The following is a 24,015-nucleotide window of genomic DNA, read 5'->3' on the forward strand; positions in this document are numbered from 1 at the left end:
TTAGTGCACCTCTACCCTATGCCCCCCCTTGTCAGATGCACATTGAGGCCTTTTCCAAATCACAAGAGGAGCTCCTAATCAGACCTGCTTTCCAGCTTCATCACATTTCTCCCAGCAGCTCAAGATGCTCTTCTTTTGCTGGAGAAATGGAAAAGCTATATTATAAAAGGAAGAAACACACAGGGAAATTAAAGAAAAATCATCCAAAGTCATCACTTTCCCAATGCGGAGCAGGAGAGACAGGCAACTCCATGAGACAATTTTAATGAGAAGTTGGAAAGACTGGTCTTACTTTTTGTTATTTTAGCCCCATGAAGGAAGCCAGACTTGGTCATTCCCAGAACTTGCCCCGTGGAGTTGATGGAATTCCTTCATACTTGTAGGTTGGATTTCTCTTTAACAAGCTTCTGGTCTTCTTCTCCTGCCCTCTGGTGCCTTAGAGAGCAAGTCAATCCCTTCTTCTTTGTGATAGCCCCTCAAGTACTGAAAGGCAGTTATCATGTCCCCCATGCTTCTCTCTTATAGGCTGTACATACCTAGCTTCCTCAACCATTCATCATACAAGTTAAGGTTCTTTATCATCTGTGTTGCTTTTCTAAGCACATTTCCAGGATCTCAACATCTTTTTTGTATTTTGGTCACCAGAGCTGGATGCAGTACTCCAAGTGTGGTCTTACCAGCAGGGTGTAAAGTGATGCTATCATTTCTTGTTGTCTTGACACTGTCCATCTGCCTAGGACTGCATTGGCTCTTTTGACAGCTGCAGCACGCTGCTGACCCATACTTAAGTGGAGGTCCACTAGGACACCGAGATCCCTCTCACAATTACTACTGTTGAGTCTATTCTGTACCTATGCATTTGGTTTTTACTGCCTTAGTGCAGGACTTTACTTTTCTCACTATTAAACTGCATCTTGTTGGATAGGATTGACTCAGTGCTCAAGTCTGTCAAGATCCTTTTGAATCTTAAGCTTATCTTCTAAAGTGTTAAAGTATATCAGAGTTTTAAGTAAATTAATTAAATTAATTTCTTGTGTTCACATCTGAATTGCAGACTTTTTACTTACTATTTTGATCTTTCAATTCAGGTTTTTAATTATACAGTCAGCAGCTATCTTGAGTTTCTAAGCTAACTAGTTACATTAAAATTCTGATATACTTTAACACTTTAGAAGATAAGCTTAAGATTCAAAAGTTATATTACAGATGATTTCATACACATTTTTCAGTTTTAAAGTTGTTTTTTCTTCTATTTATTCAATAAAAGTCTTAATGGACCTGAAATATTTCTGAGGATATTTGTACTTTTGCCTATACTTGAGATATATGAAGCTCTGTACTTACCCTAGGAATAGATGGATTTTTAAAAATTGCATTAGAACCTTTTCATAAAAATGTATAAGTTCATTATCAATCATTCTGATATTATACAATATTATACATATGCTGATTTATAGGGTTTTTTTAAAAAAAATCTGTCTTATGTATTTTTCTAACAGCATGTTCAGGACATTGCCACAGTTGCATGCTGTACACCTCTAAATGTAGGAGGTAATGAGATTAGTACTCGTCTTCTGTCCCATTTTTGCATTTTAGTTTTGCCTGCAACTTCCTTACAGTCTTTGCAACGTATTTTCCAGGTAACTATCCCAAGACCTTTATTTATTTAGTTTTACAAAGAGCAAAATGAAACTAATGATATGTAACTGAAAATTATAGCAATAGCAATAGCATTTAGACTTATATACCAGTGAGCTTAAATGGACTTCAGAAGATGGTAGAGGACAGGAAGGCCTGGAGGAACATTGTCCATGGGGTCGCGATGGGTCGGGCACAACTTCATAACTAAGAACAACAACAACCACTTTACAGCCCTTTCTAAGGGGTTTACAGTGTTAGCATATTGCCACCAACAATCTGGGTCCTCATTTTACCGGCCTCAATTTGCAAATATGTAAAATAATGTAGCTTGCTATAAGTATGTTAATCACAGTTTTTTAAAGTAATGTACATAATCAAGCATCTTTATTATTAAATTATATTAAATGGAAAATGTTTATAATTTTTTCTAAATGTATAAAATATTTTTTGTAGGTACGCCTGGGAACATACTTTTACATGAATAGATTCTTGGTTGAAGTGCAGAAATGTACAGATAATTTAACGTGTTGCTCTATTGCTCTGTACTATAGAATGCTTCATAAAATGCTTCCAACACCTGCTAAATGCCATTACATATTTAATCTACGAGATCTTTTTAAGGTTTGCATTTTTTTCAATTGGTTAATGGTTAATCAGTAAAGTATATGTACCCTCATTTGATGACCACATTTGGGGCCTGCAAGTCAGTCATTAACCGAAGCCATTGCTAAGTGAAACAGTGACTATGCTGATGATTTGACTTCAACCTTCCTTTGCTTTACAGGCCAAAAAGGTTGTAAATGCAAGGATTAGTCATAAGATTACTTTTCAATCATTATGGTATCTGAACAGTCACTAAAAAAGATCTGTATTCCATAAATTAGAGAATAGGGAAGCAAAACGTCTTTTAAATAGGAAGATTACTTAAAAGATAAATACATAAATAGGTTATGATTAAAACGGTCAAAATGTGAAGAAGGGAGGAAGATTTTAAACCAAATGATACATTTTACTGAACAACCACAAATTCCTTTTTTATTGTCTCTCTGCTTCCTTTTACTTGTCTTGCTATTGTCTCTCTGCTTCCTTTTACTTGTCTTGCTGTGTCATCATATTAAATAAAACATATACATGAATAATGCTATATAAACAAAGAATGTTCACAAGTAGATAACTATTAGTCAATATGCACATAAAGTATGGATTTAAAGTAACAAGAAGAGAAAACTGGGTCTATGTTGGTTAAAGCTTTAGTCCTGTCCTTATCAAAAAGGGATAACTAGAGAAAATATAGTTACTGTCGTTGTATAAAATTTTCTAAGAAAGAAGCAAACAGTTGCAAAATTATATGACATGTAGCACTCTAATGACATAGGTAGGAATTCTGTGAGCTCATTCCGATATGAGCTTCAGTAGATTTTCCTTCATTTGCACTGAATGTTGCTAACTTTTCTATAGTGATTTATTAAATACATCAAATGGGGAAAACACTGATTTTTCTTCTGAGGATGGTTTGGATTCAATATCTTGTTGAATAGTTTATAAATTATTCAAAATATGATCCATATTGGTAAAACAGGTAACATTTGTATAGATATTATTTATGGGATATCCTAAGTATTATCAATTTAAGATTATTTCAAATGTTATCTATCACATAGAACCTTTTGGGGACCATGGACTGGTTCCACAGACAGAGGTTTTTCCACAGACATGCTGCCTGCATCACATGGATAGGGCTTCGTTTGTTTGCTCAGCCTGGGTTGTTAGCATGCCGCAGACCAGTGCCAGTATATGAACCAGGGGCTGGGGACTCCTGTCATAGAATCAAATTCAGACTTAGCGCCACCTTTGTGAGTTGTATAAGGAATGCATTTCTACACATTCATGGACATAGTTTTCAGTGAATAGTAATTTGTAAAATAGTTGGAATTTCTTGTTTGTATTAAGGTGTTGCTTTCATTAAGATTTATTCTGAATATGTTGGTATGACTAAGATACCAACAGATATTGATATTATCAATATCTGTGGAATGAAATTTCTTTTGAAAGATAATTCTGTTGTCTAAAAATAGAAATCTTTGTTTCTTTTATTAATATCTGAAATGGATATCTCACTCTTCAGGGCTATTAAGCACTGCAGTATTGTAAAATACCTAAAGCAACCATAGGTTAGTATAGTATGATAAAAAAAGTGAAATCAGTACAGAAGATAGCTTAAAAGTTTTAGTAACTTTAATAGTAATGTGAATATAGCTTCAGTTCAAAAAGTTACTGTTAAAATCAATACTGTAGGTACTTGAAGGACTACTTCAAGCCCACAAGTCAATCATTGTCTCAAAAGAAACAGCAGCATTATTGTTTATGCATGAATCTACACGGATTTTCCATGACCGTCTGGTTGATCTAGCAGAAAAGGAGACATTCTATCAGTTTCTTTCAAATGAGCTCAACAATTATTTTAAAGTAAGTATACTTATATGTATGAGATATCTATATCTGTATCTATCTATCTATCTATCTATCTATCTATCTATCTATATGTCTATCTATCTATCTATCTATCTATCTATCTATCTATCTATCTATCTATCTATCTATCTATCTATATGTTTTGTGAGGATTTCTTTATCATAGACATAGAATGTTTCATGTTCAGTACAAAAATTGATTAGTTATTGATGATGCCAACACGATCTGATTTATATATGTATGTATAAATCAGTTTATCATCTAAAACCTGCCAAATATCCAGTGTCATTCAGTATCTGAACATTCATAACCACTTAGGTGTTAATTTTTCTATGAAAGTATTACAAACAATTTAAAACAATTTTAAAAATATTAAAATAATAAAAACAAAATAAATAAGTACAATCAGCAGTCATGATGATTAATCAACTAACTAAAGTCAAGTAGCTGGGCCCTGAACACATTCTGAGCCCCAGAACAGATACATGGCTAAGTTTTTAATTTTTTTGTGAAAAGCCAACAGGTTGGGGCCGTTTTAATCTCCAAGGGGAAAATATTCCATAAGGCAGGGGCTACAGCAGCAAAAGTCCATTTTAAGCCTGACACTCTTTGGCTGACGGGATCTTCAGCATGACCAATCTAATGGATGGAATTGGACAAGTAGGGACTCCTGGAAAAACTCTGGGAAAAAGAGGGTTTTTTAATATATTCTAATGGTTTGCCCTGTCACTGTTGGTGGGATACAAATAAGAATACATACGCACATGTGTGTGTTTGTGTGAATGGTAGAATATAAAATGAGAGCAAACCCCACCTAGTTGGATAATGAAATATCTGCAAGAAAACAACGAAGTTCAGAGAGCACCAAGGACCCCTCGTTGTTGGATATGTCTTACTACATGCATCAAATAGAATAGGATATGTGATGGTCATCTTAGTTATAAGCACTAATAGTTACATGAAATGATTCTTCTTTTCTTATAGCATTTATAGCACTATAATATAAATTTTAAGCTACAAAAATGTCCCAAGGGAGAATCATTATTAACAGTTCTTGCTTTCTAAAAATAATATATAATAACTGTTAATAAAGGAAAAAAATTAGATTGAGGCAATGGGGTTGGAGAATGACCCTGAAGCTTTTTTTTTAACCAAGTACCATATAGGCCGGCGTATAAGGCGACTTCCGTAAGCGTTACAATTGGCGCCGAAATCGGGGGTTGTCTTAAACACCAAGTCGTCTTATATGCCGGAAATACTGGTAGTTTCCGGTGTATAAGATGACATTCTAGGCATGCGACTCGGCGCCAAAGACAGGGGTCGTCTTATATGCCGGGTCGCCTTATACGCCGGCATAGACGGTACTTGACAAATTACATATTGGATTTTATCCAAAAAGAGAGCTTGAAAGAAAACATCATCTCATTTTCTTTTTCTATCCAGTCCAATAGGGGATGGGGGAGGCAACTCCAAAACAGTTATCAGTGTCTTAGAAATTTAGCTAGAAATTTCCAAAGGAAAATTATATATTCTAGAAATTTGCCCAATCTTCATTGTACTACTACAGGGGTCACTTGGAGCTATGTAAGTTATCCAAATGAATATTGGCCTAATAATATCTGCATTGTTTAGAGCAGTGGTTCTCAACCTGTGGGTCGGGACCCCATTTGGGGTCGAACGACCATTTCACGGGGGTCGCCAAACAACGCAGTCCGCCATTTTCCCCCCTTTTCCTTAGCTGTGCTACTCCCTTTTATTCTATTGGCTTTTGAAAGCCAATAGAATAGACTCTCTTGAATAGAGTCTACTTCTATTGGCTTTCAAAAGCCAATAGGAATTGTCCAGGCTGTCTCTGCCCTGCTGAGCCCACCAAAAGTCCCATTCTGCAAATGGTGCTGCAAGTTGTCTGCAGCGAAGGCGAGCTGTCTGGAAGTTTCCACCCCTCCCTGCTGAGCAAATACTAAAAATGTAAGTAAAAGAGGGCCAGGGGTGGGAGGTGGGAGGCCGGCGGGCGCAGGGAGGGTTGCTGGCGCGCATGGGGCCCGGCGGGTGCCTTACCACCCTTGGGCTGGGCCAGCTGGTGGCCCAGCCGGTGGTCAGCCTGCTCCGTCTCTGCCGCTTGCCAACTACACCTCAGCCAGTGCAGAGGGCAGCACCACGCATGTGCAACGCTCCCGGGAAGGGAAAGTCCTCGACTTACGACCGGTAGGGTAGTCCTCGACTTACGGCCGGTTTAGTCCTCGACTTACGACCGGTTGTTTAGTCCTTGACTTATGACCAGTTGGGGGTCGCGGCATTAAAAAGGTTGAGAACCACTGGTTTAGAGTTATATAAATTAGCCAAATTACAATTCATATTCATGATCCAATTTCAATTTCTGAATTAAATCCGTAAGTCAATTCAATTCAGAAGGTGAGTACAATTCAACAGTTTTTTGGTTTGCCCAATCTGATTGGATCAATAATCCAAAGCCACTCAACAAATTGATTTGACAAAGTGAATCAATATGGAGATCTTGCAAGTCTTATTCAGACTGAATTTAAGAATTAAATCTTTCTATAACACTAGTATTTATTGCAATGTAATATAGAAGTTAAATCTTGTTCCAGCAATATCCCCCCAAAACTTTATTAATATTTTATACTCCCTCATAAGGCCTACAAAGACTGCTTATATATTTTATCTTAAAGCTGCCCACAATTTCAGGGTTTTTTTCTTCTATATTTGTATTAATATATTTCCTAATCTATAGATTTCAAAATGCAGATACATAGTGACTTTTTTTAGTTTGTCTAAGAAAGATCTTTGTCTCAATATAGATTTCAAATTACAAAATTATTCTAGATTTTCTAGATTACACCATACCAGTACATAAGAGAATATGTATTTGAAAATTTGTATTATGATATTTCCTAATCCATACATCTCAAAATGCAGATATATAGTAACTTTTTTTAGTTTGTCTAAGAAAGATCATTATCCTAATAAAGATTTCAAATTACAAAATTATTCCTATAGATTTCCTGGACAAAGGAGAAGCTGATGGAGGAGTTTCCTATATTTGTAGATTTTCTAGATTACACCATACCTGTAGATAAGAGAATATATAAATATGTCCCTAGCCAGAAGGTTCTTCTTTTGACACTGGAAGAATATTATATGAGAATGCAAAAAAAAGAGTCAGAGGTAATTTTTGAAATTCTGTTTAATATTGGTGTATTATAATTGCTATGTGATGTGAGCCAATGGTGTATATATGTATCTTAGGTGCTAGATTTCCCTCATAAAAACTCTTATGATACTGGACAACTTGTTTTCCTTTAGTTTTCTCCTATGCACAAATAGGACACAGATAGGTGAATCTGAGCAGTTAAGTTCTGTAGGTAAAATAAGAAATGACACATGGGTTTATCATAAATTCCTTCCCAAACTGCAAGTCCCAGCTATATTCAAGAATGATGAAATAACAAGGAACATTAGAATGGCTAATTCAGAATCGATAATAAATAGTTTCTTCCATCTCTTAGTTCAATATCATCAATATGCAAAGAACACTCAGTTTGATTTTGTAACTGTTTGTCTGTTCTGGAGATGCTGTTGAAGCTTTGCTCCATGTCAAGGCTGTAAGGTTCTGGATGTGATGAAATAAGTTAAAACTTGGTTGGTTGCTGCTTAGAATCAATTTATGATTGAAGTGTCATATATACCTGAGTGATAAATTAACAAAATTGAACCGAAACAAAGTGCTGTTCTTTTTCAGCTCTAATCCTGTGTCTTAGGGGATGTGGGGAAGGTACTGTCTTAAAGGAGCAGATGCTTGACTTGAGGACCCTTACAGCTGCTGCTGGCAGTAGAAGTGAAGACTGGGGCTGGAAGGACTTTGCTCAGCTATGCCTGGTACCTCCATTGCCAGCTTACCTGGAACAGGAGGATCTGGTTACAGTGGCTCATATCTTTATTGCCACTTGGTTGCATTTCTGCAATATGTTCAATATGAAAAGTATCTGAAGATCACTTGGTTGTCAGACAGCTTAATTGCTAAGCCAGATAGGATTTTAAAAGACATAGTGCTTTGAATTGCATACAGAAAGTTACTGATAGTCAGTGCAAGGTCTATAATATATGTGTAATATGCCAGAGGTCACCAACCTTTCTTGGTTGGCGGACTGGAGGAAAAGGAAGGGGGAAGCATTTTACATGCGTGCATGCATGCACATATGCATGGGGCCACGAGCACGTGTGCACCAAAAATGGGCAGAGCTAGTACCCGTGTGATACTAACTCTGCCCTGTTCTTGCATGGTGCAGTACCTCATTTCTGCACCCCGTGGCACGGCGGTAGTCCATTTTTGCACCCCGAGGCATGGCAGTGGCCTGTTTTTGTGTCCTGTGGTGCAGTGGTGGCCATTTTTGTTCCCTGCAGCATGACAGCGGATGTTTTTGCACCTTGCAGCACAGTGGCGGCCCATTTTTATGCCCTGCGGCATGGCAGCAGCCCATTTTCGCACCCTGAGGCACAGCAGCATCTTGTTTTCGCGGCCTGTAACCAAAGCACTAGTGCGAGTGATGGGGTGTGCATGCACACATGCACACACTGGCCAGACACTACCGGGTCACGGCCCACAGGTTGAGGACCCCTGTAATATGCTAAAGATGACACCATCAGTCAATGTGGGCACTGCAAACTGCTTTGTCTTATAAAATTGTATCTGGCTTAGCAACCAAACTGCCTGCTCCTTTGAAGCAATACTTTTTGGAAAAGCTATTGGTAGTATCCCATTTTCATGAGATGAGGCTGGCTGGAGCCAGGAAATAGTTTTTTTAAGTTATGACACCAATGCTTAAGAACCACCTAGTCTGGAAAAAAGATTAGTCCTTTTAGTTGTAGTCTTGTCTGGAAGCTGGAAAGCTGATGAAAATACAACTCTTCTAGAGAGCTTTCATTGACTGCTATAATAACAATATGTATTTATTTTTCTACATGTATTTTATTTTGTTTGTAGGATGGTTGTTCCATTTTGGGCTATATTTATTGTAGATGTAGATGTTTCTGTTTTCTTATACTATGGCTTACTTTTTTAAACTCCTCAAATCTGTGAAGATTGAGCAATATACAAATCAATAAAGAAATAACTGGAATGATTTTTATGATGCAGTTGTTCAATATTTCCTATTTCAAATTTCTATCTGAAAGATTAATTGCTTATTTTTCTTCTGCATATGCAGCTAAGAGAATCGTCATTCACAAAGATTGAGGATTGTTCCTTTTTCAAGCACATCTTCATCCTATTGTGGTTTTGTTAAAAATAGAGGAAGAAAAACAATTGTCCTTATAGCTCATTTCTGTTATAATTTTTCTAGCTCCTGTCCTTTTCCAAGTTTCATTGAATTGTTCCATCAAAAGTTTTATGTGAAATACCATTCAGTTTTGGGTAGTTTTTGTAATGAAGCACAGTTACAGATGCATAAAGAGGGACAGCGTCCTATGATGGGATCTCTATATCTTCCAACCACAATTTCCTGTGCCCTGCCCCAACTCTAGTGGGAGAGCCTTCTTGCTGCATTAGTTTACTTGAGAAGGGAAAGAGGCAAAGCTCCTGCCTTTGACTTATCTTTTCTGTTGCTTAGTCAGGTTGCTGGGGCATATAATAAAGGCTCAATTCTTTGTCAGAATGAGAGGATTGATTCAATTAGAAAAGGAGGGCTTTGATATATATTCTTAAGTTAAGGAACCAGACAGGAGTTGGAAACCCTGAAGAGAAAGGAAAGCTAAGAGAAAATACCAACTGAATTTGCAAAGTTTATCTCAGTGGATGCTTTGCCATTCAAGAACACATATAGACAAAAAAAGACAAGACCAGGTACTTACTATCATATCTGGTGGACATGCCCAAAAGCAAAAAGATTTTGAGTAAAAATACATTTATGGTTGGAGAAAATGACTAAAAAACAAATAGACTTTAAGTCAGAATTATTTTTGTTAGGAATAATAGGAGCAAATTATGAGAAAGATTGTATATATTTAATACTATGTACTAACTGCAGCAAGAATTGTATTTGCCCAACATTGGAAAAATGAAAATTTACCAACTGAAGAAGTATTAATTAAAAAAAATTAAGTTTGTACAGAAATGGACAGATTGACTTTAAAAATAAAAGAGAAAGAAGACTCAGTGTATTTTAGAACATGGGATAATTTCTATCAATGGCTAAAAACATGTTAGAGAGAAAGGAATGTGATATGTAACTTTGAATATATATTAGTAAGAAGAAGACTATCAAGCGATTAACTAACATATTGTTTATGATAATTAACTATTATCTATTATTTCTTGTTAAACACATGAACCCAGACATTATGCTGTTTGCTAAATATTGAGAATGTTATTTAGAAAAACCCTAACCCCAACCCCAATCTTAACCCTAACCCCAACCCCAATCTTAACCCTAACCCAAATCCCAATCCCACCTCATTCCTAAACCTATAAAAACTAATAAAATTTATACCAAAAAAAAATAGACAAGACCATGAATGGGACCAAGAATGAGAAAGACAAACAACACACATCTGTGAAATAATACAAAAATTCTAACTCACATCAAGTTTGCACAATTTGTATGTGACCAAAACGTTTCTAAATCATCAATTACAGATCTCTGGGAAATGAGATTATTGGGTTTGAAGCAATCCAGAAAATGTTCCAGCTATTCCTTTGAGAGAGAGAAAACAGTTAAAATGAGCTGACTGTTCTCTGTTTCAAAAGCTTACCTGAGAGAGGAATAGTCTTGTTTTTGAATGTCCCTTTAGCATTAGTTTTCCCAGACTCTGTTTATGCCAGCTCCCAAGATAAAGGGGTTAGTTTTTGCTTTTCCTTGAACTCTTTCATGTCTGAACGGCATTTGGGAAGGAGGTTTCTCTCTATTCACTATATTTGTGCTTTCTGTTTCCTTAGATCAGCATGGTATTTTTCAAAGAAACAATACAGCATGTAATTAGAGCTGCAAGAGTTTTTCGACAACAAGATAGTCATATGACACTGGTAAGAAAATTTACTTTTAATTGGACATATTATATAAGATGTCAGTGCTATGTCTCTATTTAAAAGTAGCACACCTTAATTCAAGGTAATTTTAAATACCAAATGTCATTAAAACACCTGTCACTAAATCATAATTATTATTATCCTCCATTCTGAAAATTATATAAACATTTTAATACATGAAGATTTGCTTTAGTAAATCGTTTTTTTGCTTATCTGATGTTTATCTAATTTTTAATATTTATTAACAGATTGGGTGGAATGGCAATGGAAAAGCAACCTGTGCATCCTTAGCCTGTTTTATATCTGAATGCAGTATCTATAGATTATCTACTTTCTATAGTTACAGCTTTGCACATTTTCAAGAGGATATTAAAAAAGTCTATAAACAAGCTGGAGCAGAAGGCAAGAGGACTGTTCTTCTCATTACAGATTCAGATATAATTCAAGTAAGCCTACAGAATATAAATTAATATACATATTAAATGTGTATCATGTTAATTAAATGCTTGTTAGAATTTTCCATCTCTGTTTCTCCCTTCTGTCTTAATCTTAATATATCTGGATTGTCATCAGAGGTTTGTTTGCATTTTCGCCAGTCTGCTAATATATTATTAGAATAGGAACTATTAAACAGTTGTCACAAAATAACTTTAACTCTATAGCTGGAGCTCCAGTGAAAGTGTCTGTAAAAAACTGTCATTTTGTCAAAATGACAAAATCTAGATTGCTCCAACCCAAGGCTGTGGAGATAATTAATTAGTATTATTTTTTCTTAGGAATCATTTTTGGAAGTCCTAAGTTGTATTCTGAAATCAGGACAAGTGCCCAACCTATTTGAGAAGGATGAGTTGAATAACATTATGGAATCACTTACATCAGCTTCTGAAATGACTAAGGATTCCAACAAAATGGATGATATGTATTCTTTTTTCTTACACGTATGTATAGGTAGCTTACTGTGATCAATATGCTCTCTTAGTGAAATTGCTGTATTCATTCCAACTCGGGTTCCAGATTAACATCAGGATTCAGGGTTTGCTCATTGAATTTAATTGGCCTATTATTAATAGATAAATCAAGCAAGGAATGTGACAAGCTGTTATTTATAGCTTTGAATACATCCAGGTGTGTTTGACCCCTGCCTATTGTTGCTTATGAAGGCAAAGTAAGAGGTTTGATTTAATGAATGATAAAATTTTGATTATCTCTACCAAGGATGCTTTTGTACCATCTGGTCTGAAAGAAGCCTAAGTTAAAAATGATCATTACATCTCATCTTCATGAGTACTAACTGATAACTCTCAGTGTTGGAAGCTGAACTAGTGAATTGCATGAATCCATGTTACTTGCATAATTGTGCAAAGTAGCTCATATAGGGAAACAACCTGTCTTTTGGATTTGGGTGCAAATATTATCTAACTATTATTTAAATATCTACTATCACTCTATAATTTGCAATGCAATTCTTATTTCAATGAAAATTATTCTTGCAAGTATGTACAATTACAGTCTAATAAAAGATATTCTAAATATTAGTGCATGCGTATTTTCAAAGAAATAATTATTTTACTAGAGTTTTCACAAGGATTTTTTTTTTCTAGAGAGTACGCCAAAACCTTCATATAGTTTTGACAGTAAATCCTACAGGACTGGTTTTCCGCCAATATTTACAGATATATCCTGCCATTGTGAATTGCTGTACAGTAGACTGGTATGAAAATTGGCCTGAAGAGGCCCTTTGCCATGTAGCAAAAAGTTATTTTAGCCAGAATCAGACATTTAAAAATGAGGTATGATATGAAAATATTTTATCAAAATACAATCTATAATATGTTATTCTTGCTTATGAACTCTGGTCGATCAACTGAAACTGCTCATGAATTGTGATTACTAATTTTAAAGAGTCTGGGAAAACATTGCAATGAGTTTCAGGGCTCATGGAAAATGTTGGGGAAATCAAAATGCCAGATGCAACCACCGCTTTGCTCTGAGCAAACACAAATTACCAAATCACCATTATACAAAACCTACACAATTTGGCTCATTTGCTCCTTGTCTGCATTTGGCTGGCTGGAAGATAGCTATAGCAGCAGAAAGCTACTATGCTATGATTAAGTATAGGTTAAAGCTCATTCCATTTTCAGCTATACATGTTAGCAGGTAATTTGCAAAAGCATCTTCTATACGAATTTCATTTTTCTGCTGAAAAATATACTCTACCTCACCAATGACTATTACTGTGAATTGTAACAATTCCTAATTTTAGAACAGATGCATTTAACTATATTAGATTTTTCATGAATAAATGTTGATGGTATGCAAAAAAAATCTGACAATCCCAAAATATTTCTAAACTGTGAGTTCACACTGTAGTAAAAGTAAAACACAAGCATCACAAGTAAATCTCATCACCAAAGAATTAGAGCTTTTAGACTCAGCACCCTCTCTTCCCCTATGGAGGGAAGAACAAGAAGAAAGAGCCAATACAAACTATGAGTATGAAAAAGAAATTACTGAGAACATTACAATAAAAACTTCTTAAATTGAAATCTACATTGTATAAAATGTATGGTCTTTTCATTTGTCTTTATAGAATTTAAGAGATATTTTTATCCCTATGACTGTTAATATTCACAAGAATGCATCTATGATAATTGAGAAATACTTGAAGGAAACTAAAAGACACTATTACATCACTCCCAAAAGTTACTTGCAATTTATAAATACTTTTTCCATAATATTGAGGACCACAAAAGAGGAAATGCTGAGTGAAAGGTAACTATAGACCTGTGTGGGGTGTGTGTAAGTGTGTAACAGCACAATAGAGAAGTTGTCGGGAAGAATACTATTTTATAGAAATATTTTAAGAGGATTAAAACATTTAACAATTCAGTTATTTCATTAACATCTCAAAGCATTGCAGCAATTCTGTTAAAAGTCAGCTACAACCAGTGGTGGGATTCAAATATGTGAACAACCAGTTCTCTGTGTGAATGCCACTTCTGGAAGTCCATTCTGGGCCTGGGCAACAAAAAATTAGCTACCGGCTTTGCCAAACTGGTGCAAACTGGCTGAATCCTACCACTGGCTGCAACCTATGGGTGGGTTAATATACTCTTTCTGGAAAAATTTTCCATGAAACCTTCTAGAAGCAAATTTGAGCATTTCACTGCCAAAAGATTCTTGATAGGGTGAACATTAGCTATAGTGAAATTCAATTATTGTATCATTCCTCCTATGGTTAATGTATAAAATTGATGAGTTATTGTGTCAAATATAATAGAAACAATGGACTTAATATCAATAAAATATTTTATAAATTATATATCTGTAAAGCATATTCACAATTCCAGGCATAGTGCTTACCATAGTTTTTCATGATAGACTTCATACAGTTGGTATGTGTAGCTTTATCAAAAGACTTCTATGCACCTAGCACTTAATAAAAGGTAGTTTGTTTAGGTAGTTGATCTAATTAATATACTATGTGACTATCAGGCCTACAATATAAGTAGATTTTAACTCTTATTTTTTATTTTAGAGCTTGCTATCATTCTGGTCTGACAAAAATCTTGGATGGAACTTCACAGATTGCAAATATGCAAGATGAATTGCTTGTCCTTGGACCTCAAATAGAGTCAAAATCAAAGGTATATTTAATTCGTAAGTGTTCTTCCCACCCCCTAAAAATATTGAACAATTTCTTATCAGGTCTTACCTGAGACTTTAGAATTTATAAAAGTTATTGACAAGGTATAACTGTTTTATAAAAGTTACAGCAATATAACTATTATGTAAATTCAGTTTGTGGTGCATTGTGTTGTTCGTCCATCAATTTCTATGAGGACCTTGACATCTTGTGGATTATGGGCCATCAACGATGTGTCCGTAGGTGGCTGATAAAACTGATGTTAGCACGGAATGTTCTACCACATACTGAACAAAGAAATGTAGACACTGTTACTTCAGCATTTACAGCTCTGGCTTTGTGGAGTGCTCGCTTCTCTTGTGCCAAGATTGTCCTTCTGTGTTCATATGTCTGGCAATCCTGGTACACCAAGGTGCCCCATGTCGGTCGATCATGCGCCAGAAGTTCCCAAGAGATGGTGTTAATATCCAGGGACTTGAGAGAGGCTTTCAGCATGTCTTTGTATCACTTCTTTTGTCCCCCTGCGATCATTTTCCTTGAGACAGCTCACCATAGAAGAGCTGTTTAGGGATGCGATGATCTGGCATCCTTACAACATGGTCTGCCCAGCGCATCTGGGCTTTCATCAACAGAGTGTAAATTGATGATAAGCCTGCTCTGGAGAGGACATCTTTGTCTGGTATCTTATCCTACCACCGGATCTTCAGAATTCTATGAAGGCAAGTCATGTGGAAGTAGTTCAGTTGCCTAACGTGCCTCCTGTACACTGTCCAGGTATCACTAGCATACATCAGGGTAGTTAGCACTGCTGCCCGGTAAACTTTAAGCTTAGTAGCAAGGCTTATTCCATGGCAGTCCCACATGTTAGTCCGCAATCTGCCAAATGCAGAACTTGCCTTGGCAATTCTACAGTTGACCTCGTTGTCAATTGTCACTGCACGGGAGAGGGTACTACCAAGATACGTAAATTGGTTCACTGCTTGCAACTTTTGTCCCTTTACTGTGATGGTAGGCTCTTGATATTGGACTTTTGGAACTGGCTGGTACATCACTTCAGTTTTCTTCATGTTGATGAAGAGGCCAAAGTTGTCACAAGCGGCTGCGAATTTGTCCATGCTGGCTTGCATTTCCTGCTCTGATCCTGCATTAAGAGCGCAGTCATCAGCAAAGAGGAGATCTCATAGCACAGTCTCCTTTACCTTGGTGACAGCCTGAAGTCTTCGCAGGTTGAACAATTTCCCATTGGTTCTGTACCTCAGATTAACTCCCACTGAGCTGTTCTGAAAGGCATCTGACAGCATGACTGAAAACATCATACTGAACAGGGTTGGTGCCAGCACGCAGCCTTGCTTAATGCCGTTAGTGACAGGGAAGGCCTCTGAGGCTCCACCGTTACTCAGAACACGAGCCGCCATGCCATCATGGAACTGCCATACCATCAGAATAAATCTGTCAGGGCACCCAAACTTTGACATAATGCGCCATAATCCTTCACAACTAACTGTGTCGAAAGCCTTGGTGAGATCCACAAAGGTGGTGTATAATTCAAGATTCTGCTCCTGACATTTCTCCTGGAGCTGTCGAGCTGCAAAGATCATGTCCACCATGCCACGCTCTTTGCGCAAACCACACTGTGTCTCAGGTAGTATACCCTGTTCCAGATGGTCAATCAGGCGATTTAGCAACACTCATGCAAAGATCTTGCCTGCGAAGGAGAGAAGTGATATTCCTCTATAATTATCGCAGACTTGTCAATTTCCTTTCCTCTTGTAGAGGTGTACGATGGATGAGTCTTTCAGTTCCTGGGGAATGGAACCTTGTTTCCAGAAAGATCAGAACAAATGGGTAAGTTTTTCAACAAGCACAGCACCACCAGCCTTATAGACTTCCGCTGAGATTGCATCAGATCCTGGCGCGTTACCACTGGAACACTGACTGATGGCCTGTGAGGTTTCAGCCTCTGATGGTAGGGCATCCAGGCTATAGTTGATATCTACCTGGGATATCCTTTCAATTGCCACATTATTGATGGTGGATGGGCGGTTCAGCACAAAGTGGAAATGCTCGGCCCAATGCTGTAAAATCAGGGTCTTCTCAGTGATAAGAGTTGCACCACTCGAATCCAGTAAAGGAGAGCTTCCTAAGGGCTGAGGTCCATACAGGGATCTAAGGGCTTCATAGAATCATTGACATCGCCTCTATCAGCAAACTTCTGGATTTCATCTGCTTTGGCACTCAACCAGGAATCCTGCATCTTGCGGAGCTTGCTCTGTACAATCCTGCGAGTGTTTATAAAAGCATTTTTCTTTGCAGTTGACGATGGGTCATTCTGATGGTGTTTTTCAGCAAGCAAGGCCTTAATCTCTTCATCGTTTTCATCAAACCAGTCCTGCTGCTTCCTATATGAAGGTCCAAGAACCTTAAGTGCAGAAGAGTGCAAAATGTCCCGGAAACATTCCCAGTCCTTCTCAGCATTTTCCTGTATTTGCAGCTCCAGGAATTGATTGTCAAGATCTTTTACTAATGAAGCTACTACGTCGGGGTTTTCCAGTGTACTGACGTTGATCTTTTTCATCACAACTCTGTTTCCCTGTGGACGATTCTTTGGCTTGATGTGAATATTTAATTTGGAAATGATGAGTCTATGGTCAGTCCAGCAGTCAGCACTCGGCATAGCCTTAGTACTCTTACATCTTGCATGTCTTTCCTCCGCACGATGACATAATCAATGAGATGCCAGTGCCTGGAGCGTGGGTGCATCCAGGACGTCTTTTTACAAGTAGGCAGGCGAAAGATGGTATTAGTAATGACCAGGTCATGAGCAGCACATGTCTTCAATAGTAACAGACCATTGCTATTACACTTGCCAATTCCATTTTTACCAATAACGCCATCCCAGGTAGAATGATCTCTTGCGTTGAAATCGCCAAGTAAAATCAGCCTATCGGTGCGCTTCACAGATGAAAGTAGGGCATCAAGATCTTCATAAAACTTGTCCTTTACTTCATCTGGATTTGTCATTGTGGGTGCGTAGGCACTGATCAATGTGGCTTGCTTTCCACTTAGTAATGGGAGATGCAGTGGCATGAGTCGATCATTCACACCCTTAGGAAGACTGGCAAATTGGTGAACAAGATGGTTCTTAACCGCTAAGCCAACTCCAGACCCACGACGTTGGTCACTGCTATGTCCACACCAAAAAAATGTGTAACTGCCTCCTGTTTCTGTGAGCTGACCTTCATTGGCTAGACGAGTTTCACACAGAGCCGCAATGTCAATGTTAAATCTTACAAGCTCTCTGGCTACCAGAGCTGTTCTTCTTTCTGGGCGATCTGCTAACGGATTGTCTTGAAGCATACGTACGTTCCATGTACCAATAATAAGTGGTAACACCTTGTGTTTCGTCTTAAATTTTGTATTTTGACCGCATGAAATGGGATCCCCTCCAACTGCAGTAGGCTGGACAGGGTTTGAAGGAAGCAACAATGTTTAGGGCATATTTTCTAGCCCTTTCCTCATACTACTGAGGTGAGCAGTGTGATCCTAAAGAGGGCTGCTCAGTCGCTCAGATAGACGCCGAATCCAGCTGTTGCTTCATCAGCAAGAAGCGACCATTAGACCTGAGCCGCCTGTGTGCAGGTCTGCATCCACAGCTCCCAGTGATTCCACACCTGCTGCTTCTTCGCTCGCCTATCGCCACAGGACTTTAAGATTTGTCAGAATTAGGGAAAGTCAAGATGTCAAGACCTGCGCGTGGATTGGATTTAAGTGAGGGAGAGGTGCGCATAGTCAGCCTCACTCTCTCTTCCCAGATTCCATCTTATTCCAATGGCAGGATAAAAGTCGAGACAGTTGGAGATGGGCTGGGCGCAGTGGTTGACCAGGGCATCTTTCATGTCTTGTCATGCTCTCAGCGTACCATGTCACTTGCAGAAACTGCCTTCATGACCGTTGGTTCTATCTTAATAGATCTCATCCGCTCAATCCACCAGAGTCTGTCTTCACATGCTTGGGATAGACAAATCCCTTACTCACCGAGTGTCAAAGACACAACGGCTACTCTCAACCTGGTTTAGCCAGCTTGTCGAAGCTGTTGCCCGGGGTGTGGCCGCTGCGCATGTTACAGCTACTAGGAGCCACAGGTGAGAGCTAAGTGTCAGGTGGGGACCAAAGATGTACGAGTTGCCCTAAAGAGGCACAACATGCCCTACACCAGAGGTACTACCCCTCCCTGATCACCCCATACACCCCAAGAACAAAAAAAAGATTAAAGAAACCTAAGTTGGTGTAAAAGATTCCAAAACATTTGGAATCCATTTATGATAATATATGTAGTAGAATAGCTGATTCCATAATGTAGAAGACTGAAAATCTCAAACATCTTCTCCCAGAGGACCTCGTGGCCTTCAGATACTGGTTCTGCTCTGTTGCATTGTATAGCTTATCTATTCCTACAGCTATCATCTATCATTTAAGAGTTGCCTTGGATGGCAAATTCTCCCTAGCCACATAATTTAAGAAAGATAGTGATCTCACAATCTGTGCTACTTTTCTGGTGATAAAAAGGTAAAAATCTCAAAAATAAAAGATGTAAAATAATTTTAATAGTGCAACAACCTGGCTGTCAGCGTAGAAGTATGTGACTAAAAAATTCATCCCTTTTTCCCCTCCTTGGGAGACAGACCAAAATTTTATTTATTTGTTTGTTTGTTTGTTTGTTTGTTTGTTTGTGATACTTATATAGCTGCCCATCTACCACATGGATCCCCAACCCCCGGTCCATGGACTGGTACCAGGTCATGGCATGCCAGCAACCGGGCCGCACAAACAAGCAAATCCCCATCCATGGGATGCAGGCAGCACACAAACCCACACACTCTCCAGTCTGCAGAAAAACATTTCTCCATGGAACTGGTCCCTGGAGACCTCTGATCTACTAGAAGGAACTCTGAGTGGTCAACAGAATAACCACACAGAACACTAAAAACATTATTTAAAACAGTTTAAAATTTTGAGGCCTTGAGAAGATTCACATTCAAAATAACCATTCATATCTGTTATAAGTGGCAACTCAAATGTAAGTTTGCTACAAACGGTTTGTTTTTCTCTGTGAGACAGGAGATGTTGCAACTGATATTTCAGACTAGGAGATTATACAACAAATATCCATTGCAGCCTGAATTATTCATAAAAACTGAAACCACCCATAATTCACTAGCACAGGCATTCGAGGTAATCTAACTTAACATTGTGTGTATTAACAGAGGTTATCACATTTTCAATGTAGATTATATGTCTAAACTACTGGGAATGTATATTTGCATGTGTAAACGTATGGAATATATACATTTACATCAGGATAAAACATGTAAAATATGATTTTAAATGAATATACATGATGCCAGCTCTTTGACAAGGACATCGATGAAACTTTCATTTCACAATTGGAATTATCCAGGGGCATTCACTGAAGAAATGTCAAAAAAGTCAAGATGAAAGTTGTCCCTGTGTTATTGAAGCTTTTCTTTTTGTAACTGCAAGTAGTATCAATATAGATTCAAAAAGGGATAGAGGCCTTCAATTTCATGGATAAATTATCAATAAAGAATATTTGTAGCTCAGGGTTGATATGAATATGAAATTAAAGTCAAGATGGATAAACTTCTTTTATTTAAAAAAAAGTATTTAAAGTGCCATCAGTGAAAAAGGAAAAGAAATAAACAGAAAAAAACAAATCAAAAATATATAAGCTATATGAAACCAAATAAGAATTTTCAAATTAATATTAGATTAATATTGAATATCAAAATGATAAAAGTGTAGAACGTGAAAATTGTCATTAAAATCAAATCAGTATTCAATAGGCAGCCAATAAGTTAAAACTCATCAATAGGATTAAATAATTAATTGTTTTTATCTGGTTCATGCAAATCTATTCTTATTATCACAAAGAAAAAAAATCCAACACAGTGCTAGGCTGCATTAACAGAGGGATAGAATGAAGATCACGTAAAGTGTTAATACCACTTTACAATGCCTTGGTAAGGCCACACTTGGAATATTGCATCCAGTTTTGGTTACCACAATGTAAAAAAGATGTTGAGACTCTAGAAAGAGTACAGAGAAGAGCAACAAAGATGGTTAGGGGACTGGAGACTAAAACATATAAGAACGGTTGCTGGAATTGGGTATGTCTAGTTTAATGAAGAGAAGGACAACAGGTGACATGATAGCAGTGTTCCAATATCTCAAGGGTTGCCACAAAGAAGAGGGAATCAAGCTATTCTCCAAAGCACCTGAAGGCAGGACAAGAAGCAAAGGATGGAAACTAACCAAAGAGAGAAGCAAGATGCTGAAAGCACGGAATTTGACTTTTAAATCTGGCAATATGCTGGCACTTAGAACAGCCAGAGCTAATTTGAAAAGTGCCACAAAAGGTGGAAAGCAAGCCCATTGCCAGAAAATTCAGAACTTTTTTCAGGATCCAACAAACACGAGACGCATGTGCTAAGGAATCCAGGCCATTACGGATTATACAGTAGGTCCATCGAGATGCAAGGATGACACAGACTTCCTAAATGAGATGAATACCATTTTTTGGAAGATTTGAGGCATCAAATAGCACTCCTGCTAGGAAAGCTGTCCCATCCTGACGAGCAAGTGCTTAGCTTTGATGTCACCTTTGTCTGGAAAACACTATGGAAAGTTAACATTCAGAAGGCAGCTGCCCAGATAATATTCCTGGCATTCACAGATATTTTCAACCTCTCCTTGCAGCAGGAAGTGGTCCCATCGTGTTTTAAGATGGCGATCATTTTTCCAGGGCCAAAAAAGTCCACAATTACAGGCCTCAATGATTACTGTCCAATTGCACTGACATCTGTCATTATGAAATGCTTTGAGAAGCTGATAAAGGACATTATTGTATCTAGTCTCCTGTCAGCATTTGACTTGCTTCAGTTTGTTTACTGACCAAATTGCTCTACAGAGGATGCTGTTTCTTCTGTTCTCCATCTGAGCTTGGAGCACATAGAGGAAAGAAATACTCATGTGTGTTTGTTGTTTGTTGACTTCAGTTCAGCATTTAACACAATCATTCCCCAGCATCTAGTAGACAAACTGGGCCCTTTAGGCTTAAACATTCCTTTGTGCAACTGGATTCTTGATTTTCATACTAACAGAGTATGTTAGTAGAGCCGAGGTGGTGCAGCAGTTAGAGTGCAGTACTGCAGGCCACTTTACCTGACTATGTTCAGCAGGTCAGCGATTCAAATCTCACCAACTCAAGGTTGACTCAGCCTTCCATCCTTCCGGGGTAGATAAAATGAGGACCCAGATTGTTGGGGGCAATGTAAATATATATATACATTGCTTACTGGTGTACACCGCTTAGAGAGTGCTTGCACTTGAAGCAGTATATAAGTCTCATAAATAAAATAAAATAAATAAAATAAACAGGCCCCAGTATGTGCGAGTTGGAACAAATATTTCTAACACCATTTTCTTGAGAACAGGTTCTCCTCAGAACTGCGTCCTAAGTCTGCTGCTGTTCACCCTGTTGACCCATGACTGTTGTGCTAGGTTTGCCACCAACCATATTATTAAGTTTGTGGATGATACAACAGTAGTGGGCCTTATTCAAGATGACAGTGAGGATGCTTACCACAAGCAGGTTGAGGGTTTGGTGAACTGGTGTAAGGAAAACAGCCTACTTTTAATCATTGGAAGAACCAAAGAGATCATTGTCGATTTCAGAAAAGGCAGACACAGCCACACTCCTCTGTGCATTAATGATTCACTTGTGGAGATGGTCACCAGCATCAAATTCCTGGGTGTGCAGTTAACAAGTAGGCTGGCTTGGTTGCTCAACAGTGAGACACTGGTGAAGCGGGCACAGCAGCGCTTGCATCTTCTGTGTCACATGAAAAAAGCACATCTTCCTTCCTCTGTCCTTACCACTTTCTACAGAGGGATGATCGAGAGCATCCTGTCATATAGGATGGATGGATACATTATTTTATAAATAAGCTATCAAAAATGTACAAAGACATTTCAAATATTTGTTGGAAATGTAATCAAACTGATGGTATATTTTCTAATCTCTGGTGCACATGCAAGGCTAGAAAATATTGGGGTTAAACATGCGTTCTGATTCAGAAAATTTTAAAAGTGAATGTAGAACTGAAACCAGAGATTTTTCTTTTTCAGTTTAATGGACAAACAAATAGAAACATTTTATGGAATTTGCTTTTATATGTGATAACTAGACTTCCACATGCACAAAGATAGAAGAATTTATTAATCCTTTACTAATACCCACAATAGAGGAATGGATGATGAAACTGATGGATTTGGTGGAGATGGTGAAATTGACAGCTTTGATTAAAGAAAAGACTAATTTTATTTCTCCTTAGAAACCACTTTTGGATTTTGAAATTGAAATAAATAAAATATTGATTTTAGGATTTGATGTTTTAAATTATATGGGATAATAGAAATAATGTTAACCTTAGAGTAAGAGTTTGGTTTTTTTAAAATTCATATCTGTTGTAGAGAAGGTCGAAAGTCACTATTTTTCTTACTTTTTCTTTTGCTTTTTTCACACTTCTCTCTTCTTTATTTATTCTTTTTCTTTTTTTTGGTCTGTTTATCCTTGTGTTTTTGAAACTCAATAAAGTTATAAAAATAAACTAAAATGCAGAAATTCAGTAAAATTAAGATGAACCCAAGTGTGTAAAATAAAATTTTGTCTACAATAGAAATCCAATTGGTTTCTGTATGAAACAGTAAAGGTATTGCAGTGAAATAACTGCAATAATGGGTTTGTCAAAAACAGATCATGTCAGACAAATCTTATTGCATTCTTTGACCAAGTGACAAAATTAGTGGACCAGAGGAATGCTGTGGATATAATTTACTTAGACTTCAGTAAGGCATTTGACAAAGTAGACCACAACCTACTACTTGATAAGATAGAAAAATGCAGGTTAGACAGCATCACCACCAGATGGATCCGTAGCTGGCTGATCAGCCATACTCAGCGTGTGGTCCTCAATGGAAGCGCATCGACATGGAGGGAAGTGTGTAGTGGGGTGCCCCAGGGCTCTGTTCTGGGCTCAGTGCTCTTCAACATCTTCATCAATGATCTGGACGAGGGGATAGATGGGGAACTCATCAAATTTGCAGACGACACCAAGCTGGCAGGAATAGC

The 24,015-nt window shown here is 37.6% G+C and overlaps 1 protein-coding gene across 1 annotated transcript in view; it reads left to right on the top strand.

Moving 5' to 3' along the window:
• Positions 1-24,015, top strand: part of DNAH14 (dynein axonemal heavy chain 14) — a 210,655-nt gene that overhangs the window by 127,705 nt on the left and 58,935 nt on the right. Inside the window, exons 47-56 of the mRNA XM_039341573.1 lie at positions 1,500-1,640; positions 2,095-2,262; positions 3,937-4,107; positions 7,132-7,299; positions 11,066-11,152; positions 11,404-11,601; positions 11,932-12,093; positions 12,757-12,945; positions 13,749-13,930; positions 14,697-14,805. Coding sequence (XP_039197507.1) covers positions 1,500-1,640; positions 2,095-2,262; positions 3,937-4,107; positions 7,132-7,299; positions 11,066-11,152; positions 11,404-11,601; positions 11,932-12,093; positions 12,757-12,945; positions 13,749-13,930; positions 14,697-14,805 — 1,575 coding nt within the window. The remainder of the gene's footprint in view (positions 1-1,499; positions 1,641-2,094; positions 2,263-3,936; positions 4,108-7,131; positions 7,300-11,065; positions 11,153-11,403; positions 11,602-11,931; positions 12,094-12,756; positions 12,946-13,748; positions 13,931-14,696; positions 14,806-24,015) is intronic.

The sequence above is a fragment of the Crotalus tigris genome, unplaced genomic scaffold, assembly GCF_016545835.1.
Source record: "Crotalus tigris isolate CLP2741 ecotype Arizona unplaced genomic scaffold, ASM1654583v1 scf7180000017771.5222438, whole genome shotgun sequence".
Classification (NCBI taxonomy): domain Eukaryota; kingdom Metazoa; phylum Chordata; class Lepidosauria; order Squamata; family Viperidae; genus Crotalus; species Crotalus tigris.